The 22908-nt window shown below is 54.4% G+C and overlaps 1 protein-coding gene across 11 annotated transcripts in view; it reads left to right on the top strand.

Annotated features, from left to right (window-relative positions):
- The window catches only part of AK8 (adenylate kinase 8), a 136591-nt gene that overhangs the window by 4670 nt on the left and 109013 nt on the right, over positions 1 to 22908 (top strand). For 9 of the 11 annotated variants that reach the window (XM_070799518.1, XM_070799510.1, XM_070799512.1 and 6 more), the window contains exons 3-5: positions 5812 to 5861; positions 9783 to 9896; positions 19595 to 19663. In XM_070799518.1, the coding sequence (XP_070655619.1) occupies positions 5812 to 5861; positions 9783 to 9896; positions 19595 to 19663 (233 nt within the window). The remainder of the gene's footprint in view (positions 1 to 5811; positions 5862 to 9782; positions 9897 to 19594; positions 19664 to 22908) is intronic. The other 2 variants (XM_070799513.1, XM_070799517.1) reach the window with 1 other exon arrangement.

Here is a 22908-nt window from a genome sequence, read left to right as displayed (position 1 = left end):
GAGCACCCCACACTGTCCTTCCCTGAGCCTCCAGGGAGGCAGAAGCGCACATCTACACTGGGTGTGAGCTGCCGAGGTGCCCCAGGTGGAGACTGAGCCGGGGTGGCGGGGCTGGGGGTTGATCCGCTCTGCCCCTCGGGGACTCTTCTAAGGGGCCTCGGTTACCTGGTCCTCTGGTTGGTGTGGGAGGGAGGGAGGCTCCGCTGCTCTGTGGGGGTGAGAAGCCCCCTTGCTTCCTTGCGGTCCTGCTGCAGACCCCCGCTCGCCGCCCCTGCCTCACCAAGTGGCCTCTGTTATGTGGAGGAGGGTGTTCCTGCAGCCTTACCCCCCACCCCGCCCCCATGCCGTTTGGATCTGGGGTTGCTAAGCTGTGTTACCGAGGGATGCAGGGGGTACTTCTGCCCGTGTTCCCCTATCATGCCACCCCCCAGCCCCGTGGAATCAATAAAGCAAAGCACACTCAAAAGAAGGTAAAAGGCCAAATAAAGCTCAGTTTCCTCTGTAAAATGGGCATGTCTGACCGCTGAGATGGAGGCGGCCAAGCCCCAGCCTGGTCCCTGGTGGTGTCAGCGGAAGGGACGCCGAGGCCTGGAGGCTCCCGCTGGGCTTCAGGTGTGCCGTGCAAGTGGACACTTGCACGAAGCCTGGTGAGAGTTTTCCGGACTAAAACCGTACTTGAGAAAAGGATGCTTTGAACTCGGAGTTGGGTTGTGGTGGCACTCCCTACTTCCGGCTTGAAGAGTTCTGTTTAGGGGTGTGTGTGCCACGCTGTGTGCCCCTGCCGCCAGCCTCACAGCTTCGCCAGCCTCCCCGCCAGAACTTCAGCCTGACATCCAAGGTTACCACTCGTCTTTACGCTTTTGTCGTGCTCCTCTCTGTGCAGTTATGACTTTCAGTGTCGAACTGACTACTTCGCCAGAATCTTGAAGTCTAGACATCACCTTTCTGTTTTAGCCACGATGCAGTTGTCGTCAGCTGGGCGCTCATCTCAGGCGCTGGCCGTCCTGTGCCCTGGGCCGCCCCTCCCCACCCCCTCAGCATCCCTTCCATTTATCTGCAGGCTGCCCTCCGCAGAGCCTTTCCTCCTTTCTCCATGTGACACCGCTCTGTCCCTCTCCAGTGGGGTGGAGAATTCAGACCCTCTTCGTTCAGCTCGAGCTGGGGATGGGGGGCTCCTGGCTGTCCTCCCCGACACCTGAAGTCTTAGGCTTTGGGCCCAGACACTGTCTCAGCGATTCGAGTCATTGGATCCCAGGAACCACAGGTTGGAGGGGTCGACTTGTTCCCACAGCCCTCCACCCCCACTCCCTGGCCTTGGGCTGGCAGCTCAGAGGGACGCCGGCACATCTTCGCCCTTTGGCTCAAGTCCCACCACTTATGTAAAGAGAGGGCATGTGTCCCTCCCATGCCCAGGCCTCCACCTCCAGGTGAAGCAAAGATGCGGGAGAAGGAGGGGAGGACGAGGAAGATGGGAGAGGACCACGCTTCTGGGATTTCTCTAGGAGAAGGGAAGCCAGAGTTTCACCCATTGTCGTGGTTCTAGAGGAGGACCGGGGCCTGGGAAGGCCCCCTGGTGTCCAGCGAGCGTTCCTGTGGCCCTGAGCTAGTGGGCCAGTCGGCCTCGCCTTCTCCCGGCGTACAGTGGCCTGTGTCACCCGCAGCCAGGCACTCAACCCCCTGCCTCCTCGGCTTGCGTGTTGGGTGGGTGGGGGTTCCCTGTGATGCGCGGTGACATGGCCAGTGGCCAGTGTAGAGGGAAAGAAGCCTCTGGGCTCCTGGCGCTGAGTGTGCTCGTGAGGGGATGGGGGAGCCGTTGACACAGGGCTGGCAGCCCCTTCGCTGCGAGAAAAGCAGATTTAGTACAAAGTGAGCATTTACAGTAGCCCTGGGCAATATTAAAGCAGGCGATGGTGTATATAATGGTGTGTTTCGTTTTTTATCAAACGTTTGTCCAAGAAAGCTGTGTATTAGAGCTCCAATACCTAAGGGTTTTCTTGTGAATTTTAAATCATGCTCCTAGTTAAACCTCAAAAGGCTCTGTGGATGGAAAGGTTTTTTGATTTCCTTTGAAGTGGGTTGAAGAAGTTGATTACTCTTGGCAGTCAAGCAGCCTTTTATGACACTGTTTATAAATAATTACTCATGAGCAGGGCTGAAGTTTCAAGGTGTTAGATTTTAAGAAACTGAAATTAATCACATAAATGTGTGCGAGAAATTAGGTGGAGAGAAAGGCCGTGTGAATGTTCCCCTTTTAAAGTATTTTCGGAGATGTGTACAATTTGGGTGCCGCTTACAGGAGCCCGGAAGGCGGGCTGGGGTTGGGGGGGGCCTTCCCCAGCAGCTGTGGAGCCTTGTAACTTTGTCAAAATGAGCGTACGACTTGGGAGTCCGCTTGTTCCCAAAACGCCGTTGTCAAGGTGCAGTCCCCCTTCTCCTCGGTTCCTCGGACCCTGAGCCCTGTTGGGTCCACCCCAAGTTCTAGGGTGCTACGGCAGAGGCCTGGGGTTACAGCCCTGGAGGGGCATCAGGGTGGTGGCACAAAGGCCGGACCCACAGCCCACCACTCCCTTCCTCTGGCTTTGGCAAGCAGGCATTCTCCCCATGGTCCGAGCAAGCTCTTTGCTCTAACATGCCAGGCCCACCACCCTTGACCCCCACTCCTCGCTGCCCTAATGCTGTGCCTCCCCTCGGCCTCCCCTGGCACCCCAGTTCCAATCTGCCCTGATCAGGTGTTCCCAAAGCCACCTGGTTTCCAGACTCACCCACCTTTCACTGCTTCTGTCCTCTGGTTGGGGCACTCGGGAAGGCCTTGGCCGGGTTCCAAGGCCAGAGAGAGGCTGGGCCATACAGCCCCATCCTGGCTCCCAGCCCCGCAGCTGAACGTGCTTCGCCTGCCCTGGGCCTGCGTCCTGGGCTTCACCACCCCATGGAGCCCAGACTCTGGACGCGCTCCGGGAGGTGCTCTCCCTGGCGGCCTGTAGGGCCCATGGGTGGCTGTGGCTGGGTGGTGCTGGGGCAGCCCCTGTGGGCCCTGTGTGTGAATGGCATTCTGGGCTCAGGCTACTGGGCCGGGTGTCCAGGGCGGCAGGGCTGTCCCCCCCATGCCCTTCGGTGACCGCCCTTGGGGGCTGGCTCCTGTGGGTGGCCCTGGGCCTGGCTCCTGCCAGGGTGGGATTCTCTGAGCCATGCTGGCCTGTGAATAAACCCGCCTCTACACGACTCAGCCCCGTCCGCGTCCCGTGGCTCGCACCCAAGAGTGCCGACTGGCAGAAGGTGCCTTTGCAAGGAGGTGCGAATGGTGGTGACAAAGGCGACCACACCCTCAGCGGCCACAGAGGGACAGCTGAGGAGGAGGCCATCAGAGGCCCTGCTGTGTGCTTGGCTACTTGCGGTTCTAGCTGCTGGAGCGGAGGGTGAGACGTGGTCCCTGCAGCCAGGACATTCTCTCCACTGCTCAGCCGGGGGACGGGACTTAGCACGGCAGCAGCACCCTTCAGTCAGGAGAATCCCGGGGGAGGAACCCAGTGGGGCTGGGGGCTGAATGGAGGGGGGTGAAGAGGACACCCCTGTTGAGGAGGTGACAGGTGACAAGGTAGGAAGATGGGAAGAGCGTCGTCAGAACGAGGAAGTCCAAGATGAAGGGAGAGGCTTGCCCAGGGCTCCTGGGTAACCTGGATCCCCGGTGAGGGTGGCTCTTAGGGTGCCCAGGGCACATCCCAGCTCCTGCGGAGGTCAGGCCCCTCAACAGTGGTCCACGGGGACTTAAGGGGGCACAGGGCCCCCCTTGGCCAGAAGAACCCTGGCAGCTGTGGAGGGCGGGAGGCCCACCAGCCGAGTGTGGCTTGGAGGGGAGGGGGTGTGCTGGGGTTTGCTGGGCTGGAGCATGGTCACGAGTCCGGCAGCAGGCACCCTCCTGTCCTTCATCCCTGATTGCATTGCCCACCCGGGATCCAGGCTCCCAAGGAGCAGGTTACCTACGTTTCACACCGTGGGGCCAACGGACCAGGTTTAGAAACGAGGGCTGCAGCAGTGTTTGTTCTAAAGCCATCAGCTGGGGACACGCAGGAATCCAGCAGCAGCGCTGACATGTGTGGGCCTCATTCGTGGTCCTCGGAGAGACTGCTCCCTTGCAGAGACCGGGCAGAGGCTCCGCTCCCTCCCAGGTCTGTGCCGAAGCAATCACCTCGCCCACCTGGTGTGGGCCGCTGGGCTTTTCCCAGCAGTACTCAGCCCCGTGCAACTTTGGATGAGGTGCTCAATGAGTGTTTATGGAGTGAATCGGTGAATTACCTTGAACTTGCCCTCAACATTTTCCCTGAAAATGAGAAAGGGCTGTGGAGTTGGGGCAAAAGTCTCTTCAAACCCAAGCAGCCTGGCTGGGTATTGGTGTGCTGATCATGAGTTCAGGGGCCACACGGACCCTCCAGTTCCTTCTCCGTGTCCACTCTCAAACTAGGAGGTCTCCACATGGATGCGGCTCCTTCTCGGAGGCCTGGCAGGAACGGGCCTTGCAGGTTGCTGTGCACACCTGTTCACCTGTCCCTAGGGGTGGGACGGGGCCAGGCCGACAGGCGGAGCCAGAGGCCAGCTTCCGCCCTCCTTCCTCCCGGGTGCCGACGCCTCTCGCTCGCTCCCCGCAGTTCGGGGACGGGTGACATCATCAGTGCGGCACCCGGGGAGGAACCAGCTTGGACTCACCTGTCCACACACCACATCTTCTTGGCCTTGTTTTGACCCACGCGCACACCTTCCAGCCCTCTTCTTTAGACGCTGGGTTTTCCCTTCTTTCCCAATGGCCAGTGCCTACTCCCTAGTCCAGTAGTTTCTTTAGATGCTGGGTTTTCCCTCTTTTCCAGCGGCCAGTACCTACTCCCTAGTCCAGTAGTTTCTTTAGATGCTGGGTTTCCCTCTTTTCCAGTGGCCAGTACCTACTCCCTAGTCCAGTAGTTTCTTTAGATGCTGGGTTTTCCCTCTTTTCCAATGGCCGGTACCTACTCCCTAGTCCAGTAGTTTCTTTAGACGCTGGGTTTCCCTCTTTTCCAATGGCCAGTGCCTACTCCCTAGTCCAGTAGTTTCTTTAGACGCTGAGTTTCCCTCTTTTCCAATGGCCAGTACCTACTCCCTAGTCCAGTAGTTTCTTTAGACGCTGAGTTTCCCTCTTTTCCAATGGCCAGTGCCTACTCCCTAGTCCAGTACTGTCTTAGAGCTTCTGCAGGCCAGGAACCTTCCAGAGCCAGGAGTGCCACCGTGAAGCCAGCGGTATCCATTTGCATAGAAATAATTTGAAAACAAAGCCTTTCCTATCTGGGGTTTTATAAATCTGGCTCATACACTCCAGGCTTTTCCCCATTATTTCCTTCTGTAACATGATGGGGAATACAACTTGCTAAATAAAAAGGCATAAATATTAAAAAAAAAAAAACAACCCACCTTTGAAGGTCGATTTACATAAAATACAGCTTTATTTGAGAACGTGTCCCTGAGACAAAGTCCCTGTTTAAAATGCTTTATGGTGTTTGAAATCCCAATTGTTCTGGATATTTATTAGTTCGGCAAACAAGTTACCGTGTCCACGTCCCCCTGGAGACAGAAGAATAAACCATCTCAGTGATCACTTACCTCTCTAAACACAGGATACGTTCTATGGTGGGAGCGTCTCAGAACCGCTGGGTTATAAACGACCGCATCACTCCCAGAAAATGAAATCTGGGGAGGAGAGAAATAAATCTACCCAGAGCTCTGCAGACATGGGAGGTGTCTTTTTGTTGTTGTCATACTGCACAGTGACATTCAAATCTCTTTATTCCACAGTGCCGAAGATTGTAATATTAGGTCCACCTGCCTCGGGGAAAACAACCATAGTAAGTGTATCGTATTAACTGTGGTTATACGGTAATAGCTCGTTTATCCTGCAAAGCTGGACTGAGGCTGCACCTCAGTGAATTTTCAACATAACTGAGACTCCTTTCATCTCTTCTCTCTCCTGCTTCCTAACTTATTTTCTCATTACAAGAGGCAGCATGTGTTTGTAGTAGAAAACCTAGAAAATACAAGAAACAGAAACAGGGTTCCCCAATCGCACAGTGATGAGCGTTCTTTGAACACGTGAGATATGCCTGCCGGGGTATTCTCATGACTACGTGTCCACCATCTGGGCACACCCTTCGTTCCACCCTCAGGATACGTTTCCAGAAGGAGAAGGGCTGGGCCAAACAGCACACACGTTTGATATAGACACACAGCACAGACTTTTGGTCTAGAACCTTTGGGTTCACCAGTAAAATTTTAATCATGCAGTGTTTCAACCAATGAGAAAAGCAGAGAAATGGCACCAGAGAGACTCATGTACCCAGTTCCCAGATTTTACAGGAACTTGTCATTTTGCCACATCTGCCATGATTTTCTCTCCATTTCAAAGACAGTAGAGCTTTCAAGACACAGCAGACGCCTCATCCCACTTCACTTCCCCTTCCTGTGTGTCCCCCGTCAGAGACAGCCTCTGTGCTGACGCGGAAACTTCGCTCCCTGTGCGGTTTTAACCTTTCACCTCCTTTGTTAAGTGCCAAGAAACGTCTTCAAATTATAACCATCTGAGAGGGAACTCTTTCTGTTCTTTAAAAAAGCCTGGTTAGTGAACACCAGGTACCATAAGTTAATGATAAACAACAAAGTCCTGCTGTGCAGGACAAGGGACTGTATTCAATGTCTTGCAATGACCTGAAATGGAAAAGGGGCTTCCCTGGTGGCTCAGACAGTAAAGAATCTGCCTGCAATCCTGGAGACCCAGGTTCACCGACTTAATGGATGTGAGTTTGAGCAAACTCCAGAGAGAGTGCAGGACAGGCAAGCCTGGCATGCTGCGGTCTGTGAGAGGCACAGAGAGCCAGACATGACTTAGCAACCGAGCAACAATAATGGCAAAGACTGAAAGAATCTTAGGCGTGTCTGAGTCACTTCGCTGTACACCAGAAACGAACACAACGTTGTAAGTCAACTGTGTACTTCAATGAAAACACCAAAACACCAGGCGACTCTGGTCGCTGCCAGCACTCCTCCTGGGCGCACAGGCTGTTTCTCTGACCGGCGGGCACCGTGTTTTATTCTGAAAAGGAATCAAGATGGCTGGTCTTACATAAAGCCACCTGCAGCTACCCTGCTTTTGGAGTGAGACTCACCAGCTCTTCAGTTTATCTGTCATCTGTCCGTCTGTCCATCCATTCACCCATCTGTCTATCTCTGTAGATTTTCTCCTTGTTCCCTCAGGACCAGGCTGTCCGCTTTCATGCTCTCTGAATCTTCCCTCCCAGTCTCCGTTTCCCTGCGAGACACCATGGACCCCAGGCCTGGACCTGGCAGCCACCAGCACTAGCTGGTGTTTCGACCCCACTTCTTTCGGCAGATCCGTAGTCCCTGCCCCCGTCCGCTGTGTGGAACGCAAAGAATCTAATTTTACAGGAAGATGATAATGGTAAAATCCCAGCAGGCTGCTTCCTGATCTTGTCACTGACACCTCCCAGCATGAGGAGCAGAGAGATTAAGGTTCATACCTGCCCCGGGGGACCCCCAGGTCCTTCTGAACCATCCTGATGCTGAAATAGTCATCAGTATAATCTTGGCATTAAGAACATTTGGTTGTATGGTTAGTCTTTACAATGTAGTCTTCCCTGGAGGAGTATACAGAGTGGTCATTGGTGAACTGGACATTGACTTGGCCTGGACATGCGTCTCCCAACCTTTAAGAAAAGATGAACTTGGAGTGTGTGTCGTGACCTCTATTTAGGGCCTGTCCCCTTGTTTCCTGGTTTAAACTTTCGAGTTAAGAACTCATGGTCCAGAGAGCTTGAAAAGGCAGGAAAGATGGGCTCGATAAAGGAAGAAATGGTATGGACCTAACAGAAGCAGAAGATATTAAGAAGAGGTGGCAAGAATACACAGAAGAACTGTACAAAAAAGATCTTCACGACCAAGATAATCACGATGGTGTGATCATTCACCTAGAGCCAGACATCCTGGAATGTGAAGTCAAATGGGCCTTAGGAAGCATCACTATGAACAAAGTTAGTGGAGGTGATGGAATTCCAGTTGAGCTATTTCAGATCCTGAAGGATGATGCTGTGAAAGTGCAGCACTCAATATGCCAGCAAATTTGGAAAACTCAACAGTGGCTTCAGGACTGGAAAAGGTCAGTTTTCATTCCAATCCCAAAGAAAGGCAATGCCAAGGAATGCTCAAACTACCGCACAATTGCACTCATCTAACATGCTAGTAAAGTGATGCTCAAAATTCTCCAAGCCAGGCTTCAGCAATACGTGAACCGTGAAATTCCTGATGTTCAAGCTGGTTTTAGAAAAGGCAGAGGAACCAGAGATCAAATGGCCAACATCTGCTGGATCATGGAAAAAGCAAGAGAGTTCCAGAAAAACATCTATTTCTGCTTTATTGACTATGCCAAAGCCTTTGACTGTGTGGATCATAATAAACTGTGGAAAATTCTTCAACAGATGGGAATACCAGACCATCTGACCTGCCTCTTGAGAAACCTATATGCAGGTCAGGAAGCATCAGTTAGAACTGGACATGGAACAACAGACTGGTTCCAAATAGGAAAAGGAGTATGTCAAGGCTGTATATTGTCACCCTGCTTATTTAACTTATATGCAGAGTACATCATGAGAAACACTGGGCTGGAAGAAGCACAAGCTGGAATCAAGATTGCCAGGAGAAATATCAATAACCTCAGATATACAGATGACACCACTCTTATGGCAGAAAGTGAAGAGGAACTAAAAAGCCTCTTGATGAAAGTGAAAGTAGAGAGTGAAAAAGTTGGCTTAAAGCTCAACATTCAGAAAACTAAGATCATGGCATCCGGTCCCATCACTTCATGGGAAATAGATGGGGAAACAGTGGAAACTGTCAGATTTTATTTTCTTGAGCTCCAAAATCACTGCAGATGGTGATTGCAGCCATGAAATTAAAAGACGCTTACTCCTTGGAAGGAAAGTTATGACCAACCTAGATAGCATATTCAAAAGCAGAGACATTACTTTGCCAACAAAGGTCCGTCTAATCAAGGCTATGGTTTTTCCAGTGGTCATGTATGAATGTGAGGGTTGGACTGTGAAGAAAGCTGAGTGCCGAAGAATTGATGCTTTTGAACTGTGGTGTTGGAGAAGACTCTTGAGAGTCCCTTGGACCGCAAGGAGATCCAACCAGTCCATCCTAAAGGAGATCAGTCCTGGGTGTTCTTTGGAAGGACTGATGCTAAAGCTGAAACTCCAATACTATGGCCACCTCATGCGAAGAGTCGACTCATTGGAAAAGACTCTGATGCTGGGAGGAATTGAGGGCAGGAGAAGGGGACGACAGAGGATGAGATGGCTGGATGGCATCACTGACTCAATGGACATGAGTTTGAGTGAACTCCAGGAGTTGGTGATGGACAGGGAGGGCTGGCATGTTGCGGTTCATGGGGTCGCAAAGAGTCGGACACGACTGAGTGACTGAACTGAACTGAACTGAGGGCAGTAAAGCGTAGGCTTTCCAGGTCCACTTAGAGTCAATGGCTGGTTGAAGAAGAAATGGCAGGCAAGCAGAATCCTATGGCTGGGAGGGATTCTGTGGCTTTGTCTCCCCTGGTGGCCTCCTTCCAGCCAGAAACGATGACGCTGCCCTGTGGGCAGCCCTTCCTGGTAGAATATGGAAGGACCTGGGCATTGGAGTGGTGTCCTCCTTAGTCATTCCTCCCACAAAAATGTTCTTTTCCCCTTTCCTTTCTTCAGGCTATGTGGCTTGCCAAACATCTGAGCACCAATCTTCTCAGCGTGGAGAGCTTGATAGCAAAGGAGTATTCCCCTCTGGCGGCAGACGCCAGGATGCATTATCAGAAGTTCAAGGTAGGATGACGGGTTCTGGGAAACAGGACGGGGTGAGAGCTGCCTGCAAGGCGCCCCCATCAGCTGCCGCACTCCTTCCATTTCCTGGTGGGTTGGGGTGACATGAGACCCAGGCAGGATGGGACCAAAGGAAGGGGAGAGGTCTTCAGTAGGGCACATATCCCGGGGGCTACCGGGGGGAGGGCTTGTGGTGCACCAGCCTCAGCGGCAGTGAGCATGGAGGGTGCGGGCCCGCCCTGCTCTGCTCGGGGTCAGCCGGATCAAGTGGGTATGGGCAGGGCCGGTGGGGCCTCCATCCTCAGGTGCTGTGCCTGCTGGCTGGCACTGGGACCTGGCAGGCCTGAGCCGGTGGGGAGCGTAAAGGGCAGTGGTCTGGCTCTCCCTGTGCTGTAGCTCAGGGCCACTTCCTTCCACTCCTTGGGGAGGGCTCCCTGTGGCATCCCCGGAGGCTGGGGGTCTGTTTCTACCATCCCACCACCACTGTCTTTGAAAGACATTTTTAAAAGGGAAACTTAGGGCTTAAGCATGTTGGTTCTCTTAAATACAAACAGAAATTTCCAAATATCTTTTCAAAAACTCCCCTTTGGCACATAAGAGGATGCCTTAGTCCATGCCAGCTGCTGTCACAGACTGGGTGGCCCGGAAGCAGTCTCCCTCACATTCCTAGAGGCTGGCAAGTCCAAGGTCATGGTGCCCGCAGACTCACTGTTGGGAGACAGCAGTCTTCTCACCGTGGCCTCCCGTGGCCAGAGGACAGGACAGCTCTGGGGCCTCTTGGTCTTATTTACGAGGCTGCATCTGCAGGGCCTAATTGTTTCCCAAAGGCCCCACCTCCCAGCACCATCGCTTGAAGGTCCTGTAGGACTTTGGGGAATGCGGGCATCCAGCACAGCACAGCAGGGCTGCCCACCCGCTCAGGCGTTCCTCACCCGCACCCGGGCTGTGTCTTGTTCGTGCGGGGAGAAGGCTGAGAACAGTCGCGATCCCAGGGCTTGGCCGGCTTGTCGGGGTGACCAGCCGGCGTCTCCCGCCAGCCTCCACAGAGGCCGTGGCTGAGGGCTGGTTGCCTCCCATCTTCACCTTCACTCACAGGCAGGCTCTTGACCAGACAGTGACCATGTGTGGTCACTGTTCCTCCAAGAACATGGAAGGAAGCTTCCAGGCCTCATGGGCAGCCTATGAGTGATGGCCGGTGGGATGACTCTCGTGGCCAGCCCGTGGTTGTAAGTAGCAGAGATCCGCCGGGGCTGCCCAGGGCAAGAAAGGGAATCTGAAGGTAACGCAGTGAGCCCTGGGCTCTGGATGGAGGAAGTGCCCGTCCAGCTCCCCGTCTCTGAGGCTAGAGCCTGGGCAGCACCCTGGCCTGCTCTGCCCCTCGTGGTCGCTTGTGCCTTGTGTCCATTCTCTCTGCGGCTCTCCCTTCGTCTTCTGTGTCCTTTCGTCTCTGTCGTCCTTGCCTGCTCATGACCGCCTGCCTCGTCCTGGTTCCTGTGTCTTCAGCTCAGACCATCTCCAGAGGCAGCGCCAAGGCCAAGTCTCCAGAAAAGGGAGCTGCGTGGGCCCGCTGGTCAGGTGGCCGCGGGGCCCTACCAGCTCTGGTGAGGGGTGTGCACAGTGGGTATGTCGAGGCCCTGGAGCTCGGCTGTAAGCGGGAGGGCCTGCTGGGGTGAGGACGTTCCTGGAGATGACGTGTCACTCAGGCAAACCCCTGACCTCAAATTTGCTGATTTGCTGAAAGTAACAATTTGGTGAAAGAGAAAGAAAACCTCACTCAGCAAGACTAGCCTCTCTACCTTCCCAGCTGGTGAATCAGCTCTAAAACCGCTTAATCCAGAGCACTTGCTGACCCTATGTTCTTGGCCAGGACTCTCGGGGAAGCAAGCGATGCCCTCTGCCCAGCCCCCATGTCTTGCCGGAGTCAGAGTGTGTGGTTGGAGTTTGGGGGATGGCAGCTCTAGGGGTGGAATCCAGTTTTAGAAAGAAAGTGGTTATCTCATTTCCTGCAGCAGCTAAACTTTCCAGGGTGGGGGAGGCAGGCTGATTTCTAGGATAAAGATGCTTTTATTAGGTTTATAAAATTCAACAGCGAGGAGGGAGTTTAAGGAAATTCCTCCTGGGTTTCATTACTCTAATTATCAGACCACATCGAAGTGCTTTCAAGGGTGTCTTGTTGGGGTTCTTTGGTTTGGAGGCCCAGGTGGGTGGAAGATGAAAGGCCAGGGCGTCAGGACTGATGAAGGAGGGGAAGGTTCTGAGAGGCGAGGGGGTGCGTGGCCTTGCCGCGGAGCCGCCTGCCCACGAGGCCGCTCATTAAGCGTTGTCTTTAAAGCGCTGCTGATCCAGAGCCTTTAGAGCTCTCTTTTGCAAGCAGCAATAATACCTTCAAATACGTAATTTTCTCCTGTTAATCTCTGCTCTGCCTCCTATATGGAATTCTCTCATACAGTCCATGTTAACCAAGACATCTCCATCTTTAAAATTTCCAAGTGGTGGCTGAAACACTTCCCAATTGCCTCCTGTATGCCAAGCACCCTCCCGCCAAACCACGGGAGACCCAAAGATGAGTGCCTTCTCCTCGCCCCCGGGAGCTTCTAGCGACTGGGGCAGGGGGTACCGAGGGTACCCAGCCCAGGCCGCAGGACAAGGAAGCCTTCACGCAGTCGTTGGTCGCTGGACTCACTCATTTCCTGAGGGTTCTCTGAGCACCTGCTAAGCCCCGAAAGTGGCTCTGAGCATACAGGCAGCCAGGTTTAGGGACTCCGTGGAGCCAACCTGAGTTGTGCTAAAAGCAGTGATGTGGAAGAACCCAGCATCTGGCAGAAGACCCACATAGGCAGGGGTAGCTGAGGAGGCTGGGGGTTCCAGGCAGCCAGGGATAGGAAACAGCTCTATGGTTGGGTGGTTTCTAGCTTTGTTACAAGAAGTTGTAAAGGTACCCAGAAGCAGTAGGAAGCATGTAAGAACATCCACGGACCCATCATCTGGCTTCAGGCAGTGTCATCAGCTCATAGCAGTCCCGACCCATGGAGATGCCCCAGCCCCCTGCTTCCTGGTCATTTGAAAGCAAACCCGCATGGCACTTCATTTCATCTGAGGGTATGCTAGTCTATATCTGCTGAGAGGCTGAATATATTATACAATGGCTGGACCAGACATCAGAAGAGATCTCTGGCCCGCAGCCTACAGCAACCAGCCCAGGAAACCAACCTGCTGTCTTCAGTAACCGGCCCCAGAAGCCAGCGGGCTCAGAGTTATTAGACTGGAAGGAAGTCAGCCTGTGCCTCTGGTTCAATCCAGGAAGCCCAGCAACAACCCCGGTCACAGTCGGTCCCAAATGGCCAGAACTTGCTTCAAAGTGAGCTGCCAGCTTCCCTAATCCTTGTCCCCACTTACAGCTTGTGACCGGAAGGCCAAGTCCACTCCCCTAGCCACGCACACAGGACTCCCATCTCAGCGCGCCGGTAAAGCCACCCAGTCCTCTGCCTGCCAGACGCTGGCGCAGACTGCCACTGGGCGGACTGGGCTTTCCTCTTTCGGGAGGTCTTTGTTTCCACACCCCAAAAGGTAAAGGCACTTTAAATTAAAAACACACAGCCCTACACTGTCATGCTTAGGAAACTTATCCATATTTCTCCAGTCAGGGTTAAACTCCCCCGAGGAGGTGGGTGTCTCGCGGTTCTTGCCACTGGCCCACCCCTGCCCCAGGGCACTGGGAACAGGTGTCTCTCACCTCCCTGGGCAGGTGTCTCTCATCTCCTCTCCACGAGGACCAAAGCCACCTTGGCGCTCTGCGGTGAACTCACCTGCTTTGTCGAGTCTCTGGTCCTCATCTGCTCCCTCTGGGTCCGTCTCCAAGCCTGCCACCTGAGTTAGTGTCACAAACACCACAAAAAGGCTCAGAGGGGGTGGCCCCCGGGGGGGGCGGCGTTGGGTAGGGAGCCAGCGTCAGGCCAACTGGAGCCCAGGGTACGAGTTGAAGGCGGCGCCCGCCCAGGTGCCAACCCCACACCTGTATGACCCGAGCTTGAGCCCCGCCTTGGGCTTGTGTCCAGGGCTCCTGGGCCTCAGCCTGGTCCTGGCCCCTCTGGGAGTTTGGGAGAAAAGAGTCAAGTCTTGCTAGGTTCTCATCACACAGGACATGATCGGAAGGTGAAGAGGTTCCACGGGGAAGGGACATTTCTTGGTAGCTGAAGCTGAATGTGATCACTCTTGATTATTTTAGATTTTTACTGGGAAAAAAGAAAAGCTTTATTAATTGAAATCCCTGCAGGAAGCATGCATATTTGCAAACGTAAAACTGCCCCCTCCAGAGGTCCTCAACCCGAGCAGCGGGTTACTCACCTGGCACCTGTGGGACTCCCTTAGTCTGGATCTCTGGATGTGGGGCCGGGCATCTGGAGTCAGTCACCCTCCCTGGGGAATCCTCGTCTGGTCAGCTGGGAGCCCGCCCCACACACCACCCATCTTTTCTCATGGCAGTCACTACTTGCACAGCACTGCTGCTGCTGCTGCTGCGTCACTTCAGTCGTGTCCGACTCTATGTGACCCCATAGACGGCAGCCCACCAGGCTCCCCCGTCCCTGGGATTCTCCAGGCAAGAACACTGGAGTGGGTTGCCACTTCCTTCTCCAGTGCATGAAAGTGAAAAGTGAAAGTGAAGTCGCTCAGTCGTGTCCGACCCTCAGCGACCCCATGGACTGCAGCCTTCCAGGCTCCTCTGGCAAGAGTACTGGTGTGGGGAGCCATTGCCTTCTCCGTGTACAGCGCAGTGATTGCTAAATCGAGGTTTCTTTTGGAACGCGACTCTTGCATAAGGAGCAGACCAGCCTGTGTTTGTTGTGTGATGAAACGACCCACACTCTGAAGGCCAGCCCAGCCAGAACGTGCCAAAGCTGGGTTATTCCTAACTTTAGTTCTGTTTAGCTCCTCCCTTCAGTCTCATTTACAAATCAAGAGCCTGATGGAGACTGATGCACCCAAGTGCCCAGGTGCCATCACCATTTAATAACATCCAAATCATGGGACTTGTGCCCTCAGCCTGCCAATGCCCACACAGAGTGTGGTCCCTTGCAGAGGTTCCCAGGATCTCCCCTCAGTCCTGGCTCCCAGTCCTCTGGGGTGGTCTGGTCCCCGTCCCCGACCCCACCCCACCATCCCACCTGCCTCCTGGCTACTCCCTGTGCTCTCGGCCCTTCTCTGTCTGCCCCTCGAGGAGGTGGTGCAGAACGGTCCTCTGGGAAGATTTGGGGTGGTGGAGGAAGTTACAGCCCAGGATGGGGGCAGAGGAACCCGAGGACCAGTCACTGTGGTTCCTTTCAAGTTCGCTGGCTGTTCCCACCCTCGGGTCTCCCTTCCGGCCCCCTCCCTCTGTGGGGCTGTCGGCTGCCCCGTGCCGGGGTCTGTGAGCTCCCTTCAAAGCCCAGGCCCCTGCTTCCCCACCCCGCCTCCCCATCTCCTGTCACTGTTTCGGAAGCTTGAACTAGGAGAGTCTCTGCCACGGAAACCTGTTCTGACAGCCCCGAGAAGCGGCAGAAACTTTGAAAAGGAGAGTTGTCTTTAAAGGATTCTCTGATCAAGTCTTAATTGAGTTCCAATCCAAGTATAGGCCTTTCCTCCCCCAGAAGCAGCCCCTTCAGAGGCGAGGGGGTGCCATCAGGCTGACCAGGAGCCTCAACCCTTCCCCTCCCCGCTCTGCTCCAGACGGAAGTTCATACCGTCGCTTGGGACACCCACAACTCCTGAGCAAGCGTCCGCCCAAGGGTGACGTGGGGACGTCAGGGGCCCTGAGCGCGGGGCCTGGTGGTGAGAAGACTCAGGCTCCTGTCATCCGGGGGGAGGAAGCTCGGGCTTGAGAAGTTCAGTGAGGTGCCCGGGGACAGACAGGGCTTGAGCAGCCACACCAAGGGCTGCCCCATCGGGACAGGGGCAGCACCTGCGAGGCTCCCAGCCAGCAGTTCTGTCCCGGGCCTGGGTGTTGGGAGGAGAAGAAAGGCCCACACTGGAGCCACACAGCTGATTCTGCCCTTTATGGCAAGGGGCCTGGCCAGCTGGCTGTCGCGTTGCCCCTGCGTGGGGAGACAAGGGCCGGGGGCCTGCACCTGTGCTGACCTTCTCGGTGAGCAGCAGGGCCTGCACTGGGCTCCGTCCAGTTTGTCCCTGATTCTCCCCAAAAGCCACACTTTGGGGACTGGGGTGGGAGAGTGTGGTAGAGCTCGGGAAGGAGGGAGCCTGATTGCCGCAAAGACAGTTTGGCAGGGCTCCGAGCAGCGGCCCCCGGGAAGCCCCCGCCACTGACGTGACACATCAAAGCTGGTACTGAGACAGCACTGAGGCAGGGAGCGGTGGGGGGCACCCGAGAGGGGCCGCGCTCAAAGTCACCAGCCTGTCCCCCGCCGTGCAGACCGTGGGGGGCACCACGCTCCACCCGGACCTGTCGCCTTTCAACCTGTGTTCTTTGATGGGCTTGCACCCCCCCATCCCCTGTGTCCCAGAAGCTGTTTGAATGCTGCCTCCTGAATGGGTGATGGCAGGGAAGGGGAGGAATCATGGGGTGAAAATCGCCGTTTCTGGGGTCGGCAGGGACACCCGGGGACAGGAAAGGATAGGAACCACGTGGAGGGGAGGGGCAGTGCTCCTCCCCATTCTGCTCGCCAGTCCTGGGGGGGCTCTAGTTGGAGCAACATGGGCACCAGCAGGACAGGTCCCTCTCCAGCAACTTCTTCCACGTACCGTGGGGCTCTTGGATGCTGGAGTTTTTTTTAAGCCAGTGGTTCTCCAGGTGTGGTCCCTGGACCAGTATCCTCAGCATCACCTGAAAACCTGTTCAAAATGCAGATTCCCAGCCTCACCCCAGACCTGTGGAGTCAGAACCCTGGGGCGGGGCCAGTGATCTGTGCGTTAAAAAGCTCTTCCAGGATGTGGGTTCAGGTTGAGAACTGCTGGCTTAAGCAGGACAGGGCAGATGTAAGGACACAGAGGTCTTAGGAGATACTGAAACGGGCTGGATGTTGGCTAGCCTCTGGCCTGCTCTTTTCTCTATGTGTCACTCATTCATTCATTCTCTCTCCTGCTCCTGCTTTTGCTGTCCACTTTGTAGAAGTGGCCCCATGACTTTCAAGGCCTGCTCTTCCTCTTCTAATTCAACATCCTGGAAAAGCCATTCTGGGGCTGAGAAACCTGGTGTCTCTCTCCTCTTGTGCTGGTTTTCTTCCCTTATACGCCCCTTGTGCCTGCAAAGTGGCTGCTACCGCTCCAGCTCTTACATCCTCTCAGCTTTGGATCCAGTAGAAAGCAAAGTTCCCGCCCCTGATGATTTCACTCACGTCCTGGGTTTATTAAGGGTACCCCAGGGTAACGATTGCCACAGCACCGAGCCCTTGCTGGGGGCCACACACACACCAGCAGCCACATGTCCCACCTCACTTAATCCTCACGGCAACGCTGAAGGACTTTGTCTGCATCTCATTTACAGACTCGGAAAGCGAGACTCAAAGCTTTGAAGGTGCTGGCCAGGGTCCTCAGTGGGTGGTCAAGGCCCAAATGGAGAGCATCTGAGTCCCCAGCCAGTCCAGTGGTCTCCCAAGGTTCTCCCTGGGAACGTCCTCCCAAATCCAGAGAACCTCCTGGATCACTACTCACGACCTTCCTCCCCCTCCCGCTCTGGCCCCTGACCCTCCCCTGTGGGCTGGTTCCTGGGGCATCCTTCATCACCACCTCCATCTGCCCAAGCCCAGCCTGCTCTTGTTGGGAACCCATTCAAACAGCTCAAGGACATGGCAGGTCAGGGCACTCCTAGAGAATCCAGGAGACTGCAAGCCCCTGAGAGGATTGTCCCCTCACCTCCAAGGTCCTCTCTGCACGTCCAGTACCCCATTCATTACCTCAGAATCGCTCTTGTGTGCAAACTGACTGAACTGTTCACTCGCACAGATAAACATGGCAAACGTCAGTGGTTAAAGGGGCCGGGCGCCGTCTGTTTTCCTGACCCTTGCTCCTAGGCCCCAATGAGAGTGAGGTGTGGACGTGTTCTCCACGTGCACGGGCACTTATTAACGTCCACATGTAAGCCAGCAGCCCCGCGCAGTCCCCTGACCCGTCCCAGCGGCTCTGTGACATCCCAGCGCTGTGTCCCTTCAGGTGTCCCTGCAGCACTCCAGGCAGACTCGGTAGCGTTCCCGAGGCAGGCTCTGGTCACTCTGAACGCTGGGTCTAGAATGAGAGATCCAGACTTTTCTCCAGCATCACTGAAATGTTGCCAAGGATCCTCGGGGAAATCAGGGCAAGGTGCTTGTCCCCACTGTCCCGCCTGGGTCCCCGGCTTGGCACAGGGTGCGTAAGATAGGTCTCCTCTGGCCCTTGCCCCACAGCCGGGTGCCCCGGCCCTGGTCCCAAGGCCCCTCCCCTGCACCTGGCAGAAGTCCAGCCCCTCCCAGAGACCAGTCAGCCCTGAGGCAGCTTGGGAGGTACGCACTGGGGCTGGCCCAGTGTTTGGGAGTTTGGGGAGAAGCACCAGCTTTTAGTGACCGGGGGTCATGGGGACACCCGGGAGTGAGTTTTCCAGGGGCATTGGCTCTGGGGTGTGGGAGGCTTTGTTAGAAAGAACAGACCTTGTGAAAAATGGGACGTCAGTTCTGGTCCAAGAGAGAGGCTGCTGAGAGGAGAGGAAACGGAAGGAAGGCCACTCTGAGCGTCACCCTGCACTGGCCCATCCTCCCCGAGCCTTGCCTGATCGGGTTCAGGCCCCACCTCTGCTCCTACCTGGCTGTGTAGCCCTGGGAGGTGGCCTAACCTCTCTGAGGCCCAACTTCCCCAACCGTAGAAGGAGGATGACAGTAGTACCGACTGCATGGAGCTGCAAACGTGGGCCGCAGCCTGGCAGCCAGCACGCACTCGGCGGAAGCCGCTGCAGGCGCACTACTTCCTGAGTGGATTAAGGACCATGACGTGCCATTAGGTCATCAGTCAGCAGGGCTTCCTCCACCCCTGACGCTGTGCTGGTGCAGGCGGGAAGGGGTGCGGGTCAGCACCTCACAGCCAGCTCTCCGAGGGAGAAAGCCCTCCTTTCTAGCATTGGCCCATCTCCGTGGGACAAACACCGCAGAACACCAGGGCCCGCTTCACAGGACGTGGGGATGGGAAGACACGGGCAGGACTGGCTCCCTCCTGCACGTTAGTGTCTGGTGGCCAAAGAGAGGAAGACTCAGTCCCCTTCATCCAGGAACTCTGAAGCTCTCTGGGGAGACAGATGTGTGCACAGGCCCCTGGAAGTCCACATGGTTAGCACAGTAACAGAGTTTGCCATGGAGGATCATGGCAGCCCCCAGCCCAGCTCGGGGAAGAGTCAGGGAGGGCTGCCTGTAGGCAGCGGCACTTGGGGAGCCAGGAGTCACCCAGGTGGGGGTGGGGGAGAGCATCTGGGCTGGGGCGGGGTGCCGGAGAAGCAAGCGAGTGGAGGTGGATGCACATGCGTGGGATAGGGGGGCTCTCAAGGAGTCTGGACCACCCTGGGGCCACAGGTTGGCCCTGGACTTCACAGAGGCCACAGGGCCCTGGTCAGGGATCTGGAGAAGCTTCATGGCCACAGGGCCAGGTCCTCGGGCCTTAGCAGAGCCCACTGGCCTGACAGCTCTGTGTCCCCTTGAGCCCCACACGGGGGGTCGGGGGGGGCAGGCCCTCATTCCGTGTCATCTTTCCTTTAGATGGTACCCGACATGCTGCTCATCAGACTGATGCAGGAGCGCCTGAAGGAAGAGGACTGCGTCAGGAGGGTGAGAAGCTGTGTGTGGAGCTGGGTGGTGGGGGCTGGGGGGCTCCAGGGAGCAGGGCTCTGTCACCAGATGAAGGAGGGTCAGAGGTCGGGTCCGCGTGTTCATGTCCCAGAGCAGAGATGACCTGCAGAGAAGGGTGCAGCTCTGAAGTCTGGCGAAGGTCAGACTGTGCACGTGGGCTTCACCTGGGATGGAGGAAAAGCAACAGGGAGGCGCCTGGGGAGCCTTCAGGCCCTGCAGGGATAAGCTGGATCGCCCACAGGGTCGAAGCTGTGCAGGACGGGGGGCCTGGACCTGCGGGGGCAGAGGCAGAGCTGGGGCCCAACGCTCACTCCATCCCCTGCTCCCTGACTAGTCCTCTTCCGCCAGACCCCATGACGTCAGAGCGCAGGGGTCCCAGAGAGGCCCTTGGTGGAGGTTGGCCTCCTGGGGCATGGGTAGGTGGGCGGGGCCCGAGGGATTGTGACCTTGCGGTTCATAAAAAATACATGTTTCATCTTCATCCAATTTATCAATTGTTGGAATTTTTTTTTAGTATTCCATTTTAATTTTTTGCTTGTGTTTTTTTTTTTTTTTTTTTACTATATCTCTCTTTTTTTCTTTTTTAAGTGAATGACCTGGTGATTACAATATACAGACTTAGATTTCCAGTCTATTTCGAGTCGGTTTTACCGTTTCAGGTAGAACATACAATGTAGATCTCTTCCCTCTTAGTGTAGCTGTCGTGTGTATTGCATCTATATGCACCAAGATCCCTTCAGGCAGATGTTACCATTTTTGCTGTCAGTCATCAAACATGTTTTAAAAACTCAAGAGAATCGTTAGTTGTATTTATCCAGGTATTTACCATTTCTCTTGTTCTCCATTCCTAATGTTCCAAGTGTCCCTTTCTGTCTGAAAAACTTCTTTGAGCAATTCTTCTAGAGTAGGCTTTTCTTTCATCTAAGAACATCTTTATTCATTTTTTAAAATTTATTTTTATTTTTTGACTGAGCCCCGCAGCGTGTGGAATTTTAGTTCCCGGCCCCCTGCAGTGGAAGCACGGAGTCTTAACCACTGAACCAACAGTGAGATCCTGAGAATGTCTTTATTTTGCCTTCATTCCTGAAGGATATTTTTTTCTGGATTCAGAATCCTAGATCACCAATTTTTTCTTTCAGCACTTTATAAATGTTCCATTTTAGCACCGTCGTTTCTGGTGAAAATCTATAGTCATTAGAACTCTTATAAATAATGCATCTTTTCTCTCTTGCTGCTTTAAAGATTGTTTTCTTTAACTTTCAGAAGTTTAACTATGATACGTCTGGGTGTGGATTTTGGAGGACTATTCTTTGCAGGGTTTGCTGAATTCCTTGAATTCATAGGTTGATGTTTTTCTTCAAGCTTGGGAAGTTTCCAGCCATGTCTTCCCCACATAATTTCCCACACCATTCTCTTTCTCCTGGCTCCTTCTGAGATCCCAGTGGCATGAAGGTCAGGTCAGACTGTTGGTGTTCCCTCATGTTCCCTCACTAAAGCTCTGTTCTTTTTTTCCTCTCTGTTGATATGATTTCGTCATTTGTATTGAACTAGCTTCGGGCTCATTAAATCTCTTCTCTCTCATCTGAATTCTACTCTTGAGCTCATCCACTGAGTTTTAAATTTTGATTATTGTATTTTTCAGTTCTGAAAACTCCAGTTGATTCTTCTCTCTTCCTTCAGTTTCTTGGCTGAGACTTACAATGTGTCCGTTCATTTACTTGGAGCTCTGTTGTTGCGCTTGTTTTAATAATAGCTGCTTTCATGTCTTGTCTGATAATTCTAACACTGGAATCATGTTGGTAGTGGTGTCTGATATCTTTTCCCACGTGAGATGAAATTTTCCTGGTTCTCCCTGTGCTTAGTAATTTTTAAAATTCTTTGTTTATTTACTTATGGCTGGGCTGGGTCCTTGCTGCTTCGTGAGCTTTTCTCTACTTGCAGCAAGTGGAGGCCACCCTCCAGCTGCGGTTCACGCCCTTCTCACTGTGGTGACTTCTCCTGCTGTGGTGAACAGACTCCAGAGCACAGGCTTCGTGCTTTTGGCTCCCAGACCCAGCTGCCCCATGGCATGTGGGATCCTCCTGGACCAGGGGTCAAACCTGTGTCTCCTGTATTAGCAGGCGGATTCTTTACCACTGAGCTACCAGGGAAGCCCTGTCCTTAGTAATTTTGTATCCTGGATGTTCAAAATATTGCTCTGAGGCTCTGAGTCCTGCTTGAATTCCATGGCAAACATTGATATTTTTGTCTTAGCAAATGACTGGCCCAGTTGGGCTCCGGTCTCGAGTTCTAGCCACCTTCTCTGGGCTGTGGTTTCCACCTCAGCTCTCAAGCCTTTTCGACGTTGTGTGGGTCTCTCCTGCTCTGTGCCGTGTGGATGCCACTCGGAGGGGTCTGGGCACTGGGCTGTGCTATGGCTGATTTCTCAGGGAGGCTGGAAGGCTGGGCTTGGACCTGTGTGTGTGCAGCTAGGAAGTGACCAGGAGTCCATAAACGACCGTGTCATCGCTTTCCTGCAAGCTCCCTCTGCTGTCTTCCTGGTGACCTCCGGTTCCCTGGTTTTCCTTTATTTGGCCTCTCGGTCAGAAAGCTGGGCCTTGATCTACCGGGCTCTGTCAGAGCCAAGTGCTAGGAGGACAGTGAGGGGAGACTCGTGGGGCTTTGCAGCGTCCTCTGGGCCTGGAGAGGAGGGGGCCCCTGTGCTATGGAGTTTGAGGCCCCTGCAGCCCCCTGGTCACTGTGACTGTAGCAGGAAGGCCTCAAGGCAGGAGTGCAAAGAAGCAGAAAAGAAGAAAGCACAGGGAGGTTCCCCCCACTCTCTCTGCATCTCAGGAGTCCCCTTTCGTATTGCTCAAGCCAGAAAGAGGGGCTCCCGGCCCGTCTCTGTCCCTCCCTATGGCTCAACTCAGGTTTCAGGCCACCTGGAGAGACCAGGCCACGGGTACTGGTTTTGTGGGATCTTACAGTCTGGTCTTCTTCCCCAGTTCCCCTATTACGATATACTTCCTGCGTCCTCAAGGAGCGCCCCCTTGCATTCCATCCATGCGTTATAGCTGCTGTCAGTGGAGGTGACAGGGTGGGGACGGTTTTCTCCTTGCCCAGAACCAGAACCCGTATGCTTTTTAAAATATGTGCATATATTTTTAAAAGACGTACACATGCACTTGTGTACACACAGGCACACATGTGCACACACTGCTTAAGTGATGGCGAGGCCCACGTCT

The sequence above is a fragment of the Bos indicus genome, chromosome 11 (genome assembly GCF_029378745.1).
Source record: "Bos indicus isolate NIAB-ARS_2022 breed Sahiwal x Tharparkar chromosome 11, NIAB-ARS_B.indTharparkar_mat_pri_1.0, whole genome shotgun sequence".
Taxonomy (NCBI): domain Eukaryota; kingdom Metazoa; phylum Chordata; class Mammalia; order Artiodactyla; family Bovidae; genus Bos; species Bos indicus.
The sequence above is the reverse complement of the archived record's forward strand: the minus strand, read 5'-3'. Positions and strand labels throughout refer to the sequence as shown.